General features: G+C 42.7%; 1 protein-coding gene across 3 annotated transcripts; it reads left to right on the plus strand.

Moving 5' to 3' along the window:
- Positions 1–3258: 3258 nt before the first annotated feature.
- Positions 3259–12300, plus strand: LOC146676527 (protein NLRC3-like). 3 transcript variants are annotated; one of them, XM_085402146.1, is made up of 4 exons: positions 3259–3373; positions 3490–5305; positions 6816–6992; positions 12105–12300. In XM_085402146.1, the coding sequence occupies exons 2-4, from the start codon at positions 3690–3692 to the stop codon at positions 12298–12300; spliced, it is 1989 nt and encodes a 662-aa protein (XP_085258272.1). In that variant the 5' UTR covers positions 3259–3373; positions 3490–3689. The 3 variants fall into 3 exon arrangements, with proteins under 3 accessions (XP_085258272.1, XP_085258270.1, XP_085258269.1); XM_085402144.1 differs by lacking the exon at positions 12105–12300 and adding an exon at positions 8731–9130; XM_085402143.1 differs by lacking the exon at positions 12105–12300 and having other exon boundaries at positions 3276–3373; positions 3493–5305; positions 6816–6996.
- The last annotated feature ends 2172 nt before the right edge of the window (positions 12301–14472 follow it).

Genomic DNA, 14472 nt, shown 5'->3' on the forward strand with positions numbered 1-14472 from the left:
ATACCCTCTTAAAGCTGAAATACTGATTCAACTTCTTTCTCCAAAAGTTGATTCAGTTCATCTGGACATAGCGTTTTGTGGGAGAAACATTTCGTCTCTCATCCAGGTGACTCCTTCAGTCTCAGCTGACTGCAGGATTCAATCTTATAAACAGGACATTTGCATAATGACTGAAACCAGCCCACTGAAGGAACAATGGGCTGTGAGGTCAGTTCCTTAATCTTAATTATGCAATTCTCATGACCATTGATCAACAACCACTGATCAATGGTCATGAGTACCATTCACAGAGAGTTGGGGAATGGCTGCAATCACAGCATGTAAGATGGTGACAGATGTACCCTTAGGCCCCTCCTCAATTCAGAGATGGTCTTTCCCTTTTCACGTAAATGGCCTCCTTGACTCCGCCTTCAAACCAGCGTTCCTCCCTGTCCAGGATGTTACATCCTCATCATTGAAAGAGTGTCCACTGGCCTGTAGGTGTAAATAGACTGCAGAGTCCTGGCCTGACGAGGAAGCTCTTCTGTGTTGTAGCCAGAGGTTGTTTGGTTTCCCCGATGTATAAATCCTGCCAATCCTCCTGCACTTAACAGCGTACACTATGTTACTCTGTTTGTGTCGGGGGACCCGATCCTTGGGGTGGACCAGTTTTTGGCGCAGCGTGTTTTGGGGTTTAAAAGCCACAGAGACCCGGTGTTTAGAAAAAATGCGACTCAGCTGCTCCGACACTCCTGACACATATGGGATAGCTACAGGTTTTCTCTTGTCCTTCTCTCCTGGATCGACTGGAACTTTCTTTAGGAGCCTTTCCAGCTTTGACAAAAGTCCAGCTGGGACACATTTACGCTACGTCCAGATGAAGAGAATCAACTTTTGGAGATTTACTTTCCTGGATGATTGAGAATGCATCAAGACGTTCCTCCTAAAGTGTTATTCAGAAAAATGACAAAAAAAGTTTTAAAAATAAGGATTAAAATATTAAAAACTATGTTTTTGAGTTTCCTGATGTAGCACAAAAATATATGAACATAACTGTATATAGGACAGATATTTTACGGTTCTTTTAGGCAGCACCAAAAAACAAAAAGACTGTTTTAAGCTGTCTGAGGTAGTGAGTCAACATGTCACACTGGGTCAAAGGTCAGGGAGTAAAAGTGTGTTTTAAAGGAGGTTTAAAAGCAGCGAGTGAAGGAGCCTGTCGAGGTAAATCGTTCCATAACTGATCAAATTCAGTTGGTGGACCTCTGTGTGAAATCAAGCATCTGGTTCGCAGAGAGGATAACCCTCACATGGGCTGTACAACATTATATAGGGAGACATTGTATTTTTATTTTATTTTTTATTCCTATTTATTCTATTTATCCCCTTTGTATATTTTATTTATATTTGTCTCTGTATTTATATGTGTGTGTGTGTGTGTGTGTGTGTGTGTGTGTGTGTGTGTGTGTGTGTGTGTGTATGTGTATATATATATATATATATATATATATATATATATATATATATATATATATATATATATATATATATATATATATATATATATATATATATATATATAATAAAACAATTCTGTAACTGTAACTTCGGTCGTTGCTGTGCTTTTTGGAAGTCGAATTTCCCAGAGGAACCCACCCGAGGGATTAATAAAGTTCTATCTTATCTTATCTCTTATCTTATCTTAAAAACAGAGATTATCGTAGCCATCGCTCTCTCGCATGGACGTGGCAGTCTTGCTGTCTGCTGCGAATCCTCCCCGTACCTCCGTGACCTCGTCTGGTATCTGCTCCCTCCTCTGTAAGAGACAGTAAAGGAAAACACGTCTCTGCCTAGTCTTGAAAATCTAATCTTATCATCCATTGTTCTTCTAGGGCCTCTTCTTCTTGTGGCCTCAGCTAACTGCTAATATTTAAATGGCTAACATTAACATGTGTGCCAGCCAGGTTCACATTTATGATGAACTATGATTAATTAACTGATGTTGAACCTGGAGCTTTACTGACCTCTGAAATTCCTCCTAAAGTGTTATTCAGTGTTGTGACAGTCAGCTGCTTCAGCTGCTGCTGGGATGGGCTGTGGCAAAGAGAACAGAGAAAATCCAAATCAGAGTTTTTCTCTGAATTAAAAGGAAACAACAATATATTCTACATGGTGAAACTGATGGTTTGTGGTGTTTGGGTCTGTTTTTCTGTATTTATGCAGATAAAGTGTAAACTCAGATGAATTATACCATCAAATGTTAAAGGAAAATATCAGGATGAGTGTCTGTGAGCTGAGAAGGACGTGAAGCGAGCAGTTTATCCCAGAGCTGAAGCTGCTCTGTGTGCAGAGATGAGCTCAGATTCCTGCTGTGATTGATCAACAGTCACAGAAATGTAGACTTGTAGTTATTACTGCAGTATGGTCACAGCAGATACTGATGAACATGTATTATGAGGATGGATGATCAAGTTTCTCACTCTCTCCTTTAAATCTCAGTTTTTTCTTCTTCACAGTTTATCTGTTAATTTATTAATGAATAACACTGAAAGAGTTTCTGTTATATTTCCCCTTGAACATCAGCTTATTAGGGCGGCATTAGGAAATAGCCCCCCTCCAAAGAATGAATAAATGAATGATGATAATAATAAAATGATTCAAAAGCAGAGCTCAGAGTGGTAGAATGGTCAAACATGGATCCACGGGTGGTTCAACTGCATTTGGTGACGTGACTAAAGCAAATCTTTCAAATAATCCCACCATCAACGGGATGTTGTCTCCTTTACTACGGTTACTTTACTTGGTCACCGTGTGAATTTCTTTGAAATGAACCAAATTCTTTTATTTGTTGGTTGTTGCATATTTAACCTCTACAGTCAGGAAAGGAGGAGATGAGGCCTCAACAATGTTGGGTTGTAGCTGTGGTTCAGGTTAGAGTGAGTGTCCATGGAATAAATGTAAGTCAGTGAACTGGAAACATGACTGTGTTAAACTTTGTTTTCCTTTTTATAATGAGTCTAATCAAAGGTGGACAGAAGTATCTCCACTTTGACTTTTCTGTGTCACCATCAGAGCTTCTGCACAGTGTTGTCAAATCTGGATGTTTGTCACTAACAGTCACTGATTGTAGTGATAAAGAAATGTGTTCACAGAGGGAGGAAGAGGAAGAGGAGTGGTGTTTGTGAGGCGGAGCAGCTGTCCTGCTGTGCTTTGTGCCAGGACGTCCTGAAGGATCCAGTCTCTACCAGCTGTGGACACTGGTTCTGCAAACAGTGCATTTCCTCATACTGGGACCAGTCTGCTTCATCAGGAGACTGGTCCTGTCCCCAGTGTGGAGAAAGATCCAGAAGCAGAGCTGGACTGCAGACAGCCAGTCAGAGCAGCTGTGTACAAAGTAAGACTGAACATCTGTCTGCTGATGGACTCATTTCTGAAAACTGGACTTCTTGTGTTGTTCAGACATTGAAGAGTTTTCTTTCTCTTTAGTCTCATTGTTTTTCTTTCTTTCAGCAGATGTTGGTCTGCAGGAGGTTTTAGATGAACATAAGATCAGTCTGAGGAGGAGATGTGAACGTGTGACTGAAGGAAGTGATGAAACAGGAAGTAGAACACTCCTCAACAGGATCTACACTGAGCTCTACATCACAGAGGGACAGAGTGAAGAGGTTCATACCCAACATGAGGTGAGGCAGCTGGAGACAGCTTCCAAGATGGACGCCCTCCATGACGCTCCAATCAGGTGCCAGGACATCTTTAAAGCCTTACCTGACCAACAGAGACCCATCAGAGTGGTTCTGACCAACGGCGTGGCTGGTGTTGGAAAAACCTTCTCAGTGCAGAAGTTCACTCTGGACTGGGCAGAGGGCTTGGAGAACCAACATGTCAGTGTGGTGGTTCTGCTTTCATTCAGGGAGCTGAACCTGATCAGAGATGAGCAGTACAGTCTTCTGGAGCTGCTCCATGTTTTCCATCCAACATTACAGAAGGTCACAGCAGAGAAGCTGGCTGTCTCTCAGCTTTTGTTCATCTTTGACGGCCTGGATGAAAGCAGACTTTCATTGGATTTCACCAACAGGAAGCTGCTGTCTGATGTCACACAGAAGTCATCAGTCAGCCAGCTGCTGACAAACCTCATCCAGGGGAATCTGCTTCCCTCGGCTCTCGTCTGGATAACTTCCCGACCCGCAGCAGCCAATCAGATCCCTCCTACACGTGTTGACAGGCTAACAGAAGTACGAGGCTTCACTGACGCCCAGAAGGAGGAGTACTTCAGGAGGAGATTCAGTGATGAAGAGCTGTCCAGCAGAATCATCTCCCACATGAAGACATCCAGGAGCCTCCACATCATGTGTAGTATCCCAGTCTTCTGCTGGATCACTGCTACAGTTCTGGAGCACATGTTGACTACAGAGCAGAGAGGAGAGCTGCCCAAGACCCTGACTGACATGTACTCACACTTCCTGCTGGTTCAGACAAAGAGGAAGAAGAACAAGTACCATGAGGGACGTGAGACGAGTCCACAGGAGCTGACGGAGGCTGACAGGGAAGTTCTTCTGAAGCTGGGGAGGCTGGCGTTTGAACATCTGGAGAAAGGAAACATCATGTTCTACCAAGAAGACCTGGAGCAGTGTGGTCTGGATGTGACAGAGGCCTCGGTGTACTCAGGAGTTTGTACAGAGATCTTCAAAAGAGAGTGTGTGATCTTCCAGAAACCAGTCTACTGCTTTGTTCATCTGAGCATTCAGGAGTTTCTGGCTGCAGTCTACATGTTCCACTGTCACACCAACAGGAAGACAGAGGTGCTGAAGATGTTTCTAAAATCAGAATCTTTCACCAGTCTTTTTGATAACAAACATCTCCAATCACTTGATGTATTTCTGAGCAGAGCCATGTATAAATCCCTCCAGAGTAAAAACGGCCACCTGGACCTGTTTGTTCGCTTCCTTCATGGCCTCTGTCTGGAGTCCAACCAGAGACTCTTAGTAGGTCTGCTGGGTCAGACAGAGATCAGTCCAGGAACCATCCAGAGAGTCATCAACAACCTGAAGGAGATGAACAGTGATGAAATCTCTCCTGACAGAAGCATCAACATCTTCCACTGTCTGATGGAGATGAACCACCTCTCATTATTTCAGGAGATCCAAGAGTTCCTGAAGTCAGAGAACAGATCAGAGAAGAAACTCTCTGAGATCCAGTGCTCAGCTCTGGCCTTCATGCTGCAGATGTCAGAGGAGGTTCTGGATGAGTTGGACCTGCAGAAGTACAACACATCAGTGTCGGGACGACTGAGACTGATTCCAGCTGTGAGGAACTGCAGAAAGGCTGGGTGAGTCCAGATGTGATCATTAACATCATTGATCAGTGTAGGTTAGTAGTTTAATTTTGAAAATAAAATCAGATTGTAAGCAGACAGTGTTTGTGTCCGTACGCTGCAACCTTCCACACCATTCCTTTATTGTACAGACTCAGCAGCAGCTCCATGGATCCCAAATCCAAGAGTGGAGAACAGATTTGAAGTGTGTCACATCCATGCAGTCACAGCTGTTTCCACCATGTTTCCACTGATATTAATCCTGTTCAATGACACGTTTCATATCAGTGAATATGTTCTTTAGGACGTCCACTGACATGTTTAAGTGTCCTGCTGGAAATCACTCAAATCATCCATGAAATCCATGAAAAATCCTTTTAGTGTTTCTAACTTCACCCTCTGTCCTCTCTCTCTCTCCATCCTCCTCACTGCTTCTTTCACTGATAATCACACAAACATCGTATTCAGCTACAAAATAACACAATAATATCATCTGATGATCATTATTATAAGAGCAGGATCCATATTTGATATCAGAGTAACACACTGCTTGGTTATGTGCAGTCATCATCAGTGACTGTGGGTCAAACAGAAGCTCTCTGATTGGTTGCTGACCTTGGTCACCTGTCCACTCTCACCTGTTTGTGTTTGCTCTCTCTTTGCTGTCTCCATCCTCTCTCTCCTTTCTCTCCCTCTCTGTCTTTGTACGTCACTCAGGTCCAATGGAAACAGTGACATTTACAAACCAATCAAAGACAAACTGATCCATGTCAGGTTATAACAATATTCAAAGTGAATACAGGCTGCTGCTGGACACAGACAGGTAACATCATTTTGACTTGCTGTCACCTGGATCTGGACTCATAAACACTGAAGCCCTGAACAGGAATACAAATCATTTTCTGCCAACTAGCGACACAGCAGCAGATAATGGCTCAGAAAGCTCAAATGAGCCAATCATTTCTGTGTTTAGTTCCCCTGAAATCAGATCTGATATCAGCAGCTCTGAGTTCATTCATCATTATTGTCCAGTGATGAGATTTCTGCTCCGTTTGGTAACAGTCAGCAGGTTTTTCCTGCGTGTGGACGTGAACAGTCGTACCTGACAGCAGGTAGCAAACAGAGATCATCTTTCCAGCTGGAACTCTTCACTGAGCTGAACTCATTCAAAATGTTCTGGAGTCAAAACAGGAAACAGTCCAAATGTGTGTCTTCACTCTGACTCTGGATCAGATCTCAGTGACAGACTGTGGACATTATGGAAGCCTAAATGTGACACCATCTTCCTCCTTCATCTGCAGATTAAAGCCAAACAAAGATTCTCATTAAAAGTCTGCAGGTCTGAGAGAGACTCAATCGTTGTGTCATGTCAAACACAGTAAGAGGAGCTGAAGCACAGATGTGAAGAGCAGATTCATCAGATTATGACCTCACTCTGTTTTGTCTTCATATACATTCAGTCTGTGTTTATAATGCAGATTTTCTGCTTTTATAATAACACATTTTATATTTTCTATCATCACAGACTGACTCAGTGTGGACTCTCAGAGTCTCACTGTGAAGTTGTGGCCTCAGCTCTGAAGTCCAACCCCTCCCATCTGACACAGCTGGACATGAGTGGAAATGATGGCCTCCAGGATTCAGGTGTGAAGCTTCTGTGTGCTGGACTGGAGAGTCCAAACTGTCGACTGGAGACTCTGAGGTGAGTTCACTGACTGCGGCTGTTGTAGTTTTTCTATATTTCAGGTCTTTGGTGTTTGAAACTTTCTTTAGTTCCTAAATGTTCAGGATGTGTCTGAAGACAAATGTGAAGAAGTTTGAGTGCTTTCAGAAATGTTGTCTTTCCAAACGACTGAACAACAGTTTTTCCTTTTGGCTCCAAACAGAAGTGACAGACTTGAGCAGGGTTCATTTAAAGGCTGACAGAAGTGGAGTGGTGACGGGGAGATGTTTGACAGGACAGTGTTTCAGCCTCCACAGGTTCATGTTGTGCTCCATCAGTCAGTGAAGATGAAGTCAGTGCTGATGAGGCTGTAGAGTGTGTGAGGGATGTGAATGAGGATGATGAAGATCTGATGATAGCAGATAAAAACAGGCTGCAGAGACTTTGAGCCATACAGGGCACACAGTGTGTGTACAGAACAGCTGAAATCATTATGGAGGCCTCACTGGGATATGGAAGCATCACAGTACAGCTTCAGTGAAGCATTAAAGTCTCTGATATGAGATGAGAAATGAAGCAGCCAGAGCTTTTTCATGAGTGGAAATCCACTGTGACTGTGAGCTGCTGCTACAGCCTCCAGATTAGCCAGCAGCTCATCCTGCTCAACATTTCCTCACCAACTTTAATGGAAGTGTGATGTTTTCAGCTGGAGTGATGGTCAGGGTGGCCTCCCTCTCCTCTTCTTCTCCTCTTCCTCTTTCATTTGTAAAGCCACTTCTGCTGCTTTCATTCATTTGGAAGTCCTGTAGCTGAGTTTGGGAGAGACTAACAGCCTCGGCAGCAGAGGGGAGAAAGGCTGTAACACCACCACTTTACTCTGTTCTACCTGTCACATCATTTTATCAGGAAACAAATATGCTCATGTTTTTACTATGTTTGTCTTGAAGATGTAAGAAGATCACATGGTGCTTTTTATTATTGTGTTGGTTTGTTTCCTGTCTCTTGGATGGAGCCAGCTGTGCGTGGCCCCTGGGCCTGTGGTCAGAGTGTGTGCTGGATAATCCGGCCCAGGATGAGGCCAAACTGACATGGGATGAAATGTCTGTCACATAATTGAGCTTAGTGTAGTTTCATTTCTGCACAATTTAAAAAAACCAAAACTTTGTTATGTCTTTTCTGTGTTATACTGTAGACTTTCTTTGATACTGTGTCCAAAAGGAGCAGCTTTTACTTTGAAAGGGAGGCGTCTCTGTTTCCTCTTCAGGTTGGATGATGGAAGCAAATGAGTGTGTGATGTTCTTTCAGTGTTGCACTTTGTAGACGCTCCCTGAGCACTGGTCTCACAGCCAGCTGCACATAGAGACCAGTGTTGTTAGTCCAGGTCAGAAGATGACTTGTTGGAATGAAAATGAGCTTGTAGTTTGTCTGCTTTAATAATGTGACTGGAAAAAGGTGTTGGACTTCAAATATGTCCATTTCTTTCACACTTCACCTTTAAAAGTGAAGCCTTGTGGTTCCTGGAAGGAAAAACACGACTTTTTCAAGTCTTTGTCCTGTTTTTATGAGAAATGTACGACTTTAATGTGAAACATTCAGAGTTTTTTCTCTTGTTGTGTTTGTTTGAAGCTGCTTCCTGTTGGCTTCAGCTGTTTGGAGTTTCCATTTTCTAAACTTCTACATTCTGAACCTTCTTCAGCTCTGAACAGATGATGAAACACTGAATGATTTCAAGCTCACACTTTGTCTAATAAACTTACATCTTTCATTCTTTATACAGATTGTGGGGCTGTGGTTTGTCAGAGATCAGCTGTGATTATCTGGCAGCAGCACTGAAGTCCAACCCCTCCCATCTGAGAGAGCTGGAGCTGAGCTCCAACAACAAGCTGCAGGATTCAGGAGTGAAGCATCTGTGTGGTTTCCTGGAGAGTCCAGGATGTGGACTTGAAACTCTGAGGTCAGTCAGCATGTTTTAGTTGTGCTGAGATGAATATGATGTGAAAGTTGTGCTGACACTAAACTGCAGACATCAGGCTGATATTATACTGATCCACACTGAGGATCTTCATGGTAAAGTCTGTTTTCTTCTTCTCTGGTTTAGTCCATTGACTGCAGCAGAACAATGTTCACATTTCAAACAGTGAGACTCAACGTATGGCCTGCGGCCCACACGCGGCCTGCCCACCTTCCCTGATTCAGAGAGAGGGGACCCTGATTAACTGTGTAGTGTTCTTCCTCACAGTTCTAAGTATCAGACACAACAATGAATAATCCACAGCTGACTGTCTTTAGCAGGTCAAAGGTCACGGCACACAGCAGACAGTGGGAAATATTATAACTCTGATCATTTATCAGCACATATCCATATGTATAAAAACAAAGCTGACACTGTGAGACTTGATCAGAGGTGTGATCATCACAGCAGAGGCCTTTGTGTCAAAGTCACTGAGGATCAAACAGAAACACATGAAGCAGATTTTCCTGTTCTGGCTTTTTATAGCAGATAACCTTCAAAATATTCTGCAGTCCATCAAAAACTGAAGCAAACCATGAATCAACATGTGAACATGAGCTGATGCTGCTGAAGTGAAGCAAAGTTACAGAGGTTTGATTACAGACACAGCTGAGAGTTTGTAATCTGTCATCATTTTAAAAGGTTTACATTTCTTCAGTATATCCACATTTGCAGCTGCTACCTCAACCTCCACTTGTCCAACACAACTGCTGTCCACTGCCTCCATGACATTGTGATTTTGCTGTTGGTCTTCTGTCAGATCTTCATCAATCACTTCTGCACGGGGCACACCTTCAGACTCTGCAGCTGCATAACGAAAGCCTGTAAGATAAAATTAGACATAAGGTAAATGTACACCAATATTCCAATGACAGGTGTGTGATTCATCTGGAAGTTATGTGCGGATTAGTGTACAGTGATAGCAATTTAGTATGTTTTTAGAGGGGGGGGGGGGGGGTTGTTTACCTCCGATGGGTGCTCTTTTTCGCTTCCGTTGCGTACGCCTTGAGTGCCGGTCCGAGTCTGATACAGGTATGTCGTCATGCCCCATGTGCAGTGTTGGTGCCCAGTCTGGATTTGTTACATCCATTTCATATGCTGGTTTGCCTGCAATAATGCCAAATCATAAGCTACTCAGTCGACATGACGTGGTTCTGCAGCATCACACATTAGCATGTTTTATCTCATTATCTATGACCTCAGCACGTTGAAAATAACACTAAAAGCCTTTCAAGAGTGATATGAATTAATTTAGAACTCACCGGAAAGAAAATGCCGTGAGCAAACCAACAAAAAGCTGGGGATTGCAGAGAACTCGATATCCCCTCGTCTCACCGCTGCAATCCAAGCCTGACGTCTTTGTTTAGTAATATCGGATACATGGGATCCCTCACGTTGCCTCCAGGATGGAAAACGATGAAAAGAGAGCCCGTTATCCAGCTTCTTGCCTTCACGATCGTGTGATCTAACGTTGCAACCGACAACACAACACGTACGATCCATAGCTGAAATGGTATCCTTTGGCTGGCCTACTGTCATGGCGGAAGGGGGCATGGCCCATCTCCCGTGACATCACGCTCCAAAGCCCTATAGGTGGGAAAATGTACCATGTCGACCAATCAAAAATGATATGGAAACATGACATTTGGTTGTTTAGCAAAAGGGGGAAGTTTTAGGAGTGACCGGCAAGAGAGAGCGAGTGAGCGAAAGAGAGAGAGAGTTTTGATACGTGAGAGATTTGTGACGTTTACCGTGTTTGGTCTCAAGTTAGTTTGTTGTCTTGTGTATTTAGTGTGTAGCTGTTGTTTTGTTTTGTGTGTCAGTTCTACTAGTGATCGTCACAGTTGCTGCCTTAAAGCCAACAAAGGCAGATTGCAGTGTAAACGCTGAGTGACACACCTGCTGTCAGACCTGCAGGTTTATCCCTGTGCTGTTCTCATATGTGTTAGAGTGACACAAACTATTGTTTGACACCTGATTGTTCTGTAAATAGTTTGAAATGATTATATGAAAAACGTCTGAGCCTTGGCTGCATTTTTTGGTAAATAGTACCATATAACTTTGTTGTTTGCAAAACGTGTGCGTATTTTTAAAAGTGTACAATCTCTATTTGCATTTCAAGTTATGAAGATGATTCGTTAAACATGTGTGTGGTTTTTACAGTCAAAATATCACTTTCTACGTGTATTTAAAATTTTGTCTGAATTTAGATAAATTGTGCTGATACAGTTGGTCAAAATGAGAAAATAACAGATTGGCAAGATGAACTGTTTTTAAAGGTAAAATATAGAGGCCACATCAAAAGTAGTCAAGAAGGGTTAAAGGCTAAAAGCAAAGTTGTCACCAAGTACTGTTTATATTTGTGTGTATTGCTGCAGCTTTTTTGAGTATTAATTTGGTGCCTTTGTGTGAAATAATGGTATTGTGAGTGATCCATATAGTCACAAAGAATAGCCACTTGTTTCTGTGCTACCAAAGTTCCCCGGCTTTCATTCAAAATGTGTTTATCGTCAGCACCTGCACATTAAACTACTTAAACATTATAAATGTCTTCAAGCTCACACTGAGGCCTGTGGGGTACTATCAGCCACTGAGACAGTACACACATTTATATGTGTTTGTATATGAATATTTCATACTTTAAGACTGCCTGTTTATTTAAGGGAGATGAACAAAATACATTGGAATTGTACAAAATAATATCATGGATGATAAATTAAATAGATTTTAAGTAGATGCTTGTGCATTCTTAAAGTCTTATATGTTGAACTGAACTATGTGATCTGTTCAAAGCCTTAATCTTAATTTGAAGTGAAATGTGCATTTTGAGTTTATACACTATGTATATAAGGCGACCGTTTCCTTTTGCAGTATTTTTGTGTGGTGTACTTTTCTATGTCTTAACAAAAGGGGAACAAAGGTGTTTAAGTTCACCTAGGATGATGTGTTTTAATTTTCACATGGTCTTGCTTGAATTTGACCCTGACAAAGGCGTATGAACTCTGTCAGCTGTTTGGAGTTTCCATTTTCTAAACTTCTACATTCTGAACCTTCTTCAGCTCTGAACAGATGATGAAACACTGAATGATTTCAAGCTCACACTTTGTCTAATAAACTTACATCTTTCATTCTTTATACAGATTGTGGGACTGTGGTTTGTCAGAGATCAGCTGTGATTATCTGGCAGCAGCACTGAAGTCCAACCCCTCCCATCTGAGACAGCTGGACCTGAGCATCAACAACAAGCTGCAGGATTCAGGAGTGAAGCATCTGTGTGGTTTCCTGGAGAGTCCAGGATGTGGACTTGAAACTCTGAGGTCAGTCAGCATGTTTTAGTTGTGCTGAGATGAATATGATGTGAAAGTTGTGCTGACACTAAACTGCAGACATCAGGCTGATATTATACTGATCCACACTGAGGATCTTCATGGTAAAGTCTGTTTTCTTCTTCTCTGGTTTAGTCCATTGACTGCAGCAGAACAATGTTCACATTTCAAACCTTCAAAGAAGAAGAAAAATCCTCCACTGGATAATTCACTGTGAAACTCTCCAACTCTTCATTCCACCTTAAAGTCTGTCTGACACTGAAATCCAAAGCAAAATGTGCGTTTGCTTTACAGACAGCAGTCCAACACAAACATACACACATCATCCAAAACACAGTCCAACATCCAAATCTCCTCCACTGCCAGCATGAATGATGGGAAAGAGAAGGAGGAACACTCTGACATTCAGGGTTAGAATGAGTTTCATGAAGCAGACTGTGAAGATCAAAGCTGCATTAGAAAGCTTACATGAATGAATGAGTGGACAGAAGTGGACAGAGATCATCTGAAGCACTTCAAAGGCTTTAAATCAGCACATTTCTCTTTATTCTTTATCAACTCTGTTAGCTTCTCTCAGTTTTCTGTGGAATGAAGCTAACAGCAGGCTAATAAGATGCTGACCAATAGGTTTCTATTAAAGGTTGTAATTTGTATATGAAAAAGTGCTTTGGCTCAGCAGGGATCAGCTTACAGGTAGAATACAGCTGCTGGATGGGATTAGCATGTCATAGCTATCTACCAAACTGCTAACTGGGGGATTTCAGGCCATCTATGGATCATTTTTGCTAACTGTTTATTCAGCTTAGGCTCACAGGGCTGCAGCCTGTGCCCTAGCTGTCATAGGGCAAGAGGCGTGGTCCACCTGCACAGGTGAGCAGTCCATCACAGGGCCAACAGAGAGAGACAGAGAAGCACTCTCTCACATCCACACCTACAGCCAATTTAGAAGCACCAATGAACCTAAGCAGCATTTCATTGGACTGTGGGAGAACATCCAACCTCCACAGAAAGGCCAACAAGCTTCAACCTACAACCTTCTTGCTTTAAGGCACTAGTGCGAACCACTTTTCCCCATTTCAGCCCAAATCCTGCATCTTCCTGTTTCTGACTCCAGGCCAGCTCCACTAACACTTTCTCATCAGACACTGCCACCTAGTGGAGGAAGTCTTAGTTCCATTTGAAGCTTCAGATGACAGTTAGTTCCTTTACAAAGAGGTGGAGGTGGTGGGGCCACAGCACCATCATCACTGAGTGCCATAGGACACTTAACCTTTGTTTCCATATGCTGGGAACTTCCTGTTGTTCCAAGGAGGACTGGAAAATGTGTGAAAATCTCCCAGTCAGTTCCTCACAGCACACTTCAATCACTTCCCTCCCACAGCATCAGGACCAGGGCTTTTTCTCTCTTTGGTCCCACTAAGAGATTTCCACACAAACACCTCATCAGTGGGACTCTCAGAGCTACCAGCCCTTTGCTACAATCACAAAGCTCTTCATTGAAATCAATGATATCAAAGCTGGAATCAAATGAGTCCAAGTCTCCTGCTGATTCAGCATCACATTCATCTTTGCTCCTTGTTCTGCATCCCCACCATGGACTTCATTCCTTTCCAAGCCAGCCTTGAGTGTCCTTTATTCAGCTCATCCTCTGCTTTACTCTTACACCTGATTTTAGCTGCTTTATCTCTCTTTCAACAAGTTTCTGTGCCTCAATCTTTTCTTCTGTCCCTCATAACAAGACAGCTTCTTCTGCCTGAGAACATGTTGGAGTGATTTACTAATCCAGGGCTGCTTATTGGGGAAAATACTTCCTGTTTCCAAAGTAATCCCCATTTTTCCCAGAAAGAAATGTAAGTAGAAATCGATGATCTACGTGAGAACATGAGCCTTTAAAAAGTCCCAGTGGGAGCAGTCAAAGCAGTCCCTCAGTCCCAGTATAGAGTCTTTGGTCCAGACTGGAACAACTGTGTGCCCAGTTTGAGCTCTCTTCAGTGCTGTGACCTGACAGACCCAGAGGGGCCATCACATCACATTTAGAAGCTCCCCTAATGGAGCCACAACACATGTCCAACACTTAGTCTGTCTTGTTGGACCAACTGGAAGAAATGATTCAAGGACTTAGTCACAGAACAGAGATTCAAATCTCCAAAATCCAACTGGCTGCATCAGGACATATAGTCTG

This window comes from Rhamphochromis longiceps, linkage group LG3 (assembly GCF_057381845.1).
Source record: "Rhamphochromis longiceps isolate RC_006_pf linkage group LG3, R_longiceps_female_GT1.1, whole genome shotgun sequence".
Lineage (NCBI taxonomy): Eukaryota > Metazoa > Chordata > Actinopteri > Cichliformes > Cichlidae > Rhamphochromis > Rhamphochromis longiceps.

Coding starts and splice junctions, on each gene's coding strand:
- LOC146676527 (XM_085402146.1), top strand. CDS start 3,690: ATGGACGCCCTCCATGACGCTCCAATCAGGTGCCAGGACATCTTTAAA. Junction 5,306..6,815: donor AGGAACTGCAGAAAGGCTGG/GTGAGTCCAGAT, acceptor CTATCATCACAG/ACTGACTCAGTGTGGACTCT. Junction 6,993..12,104: donor TGTCGACTGGAGACTCTGAG/GTGAGTTCACTG, acceptor TTCTTTATACAG/ATTGTGGGACTGTGGTTTGT.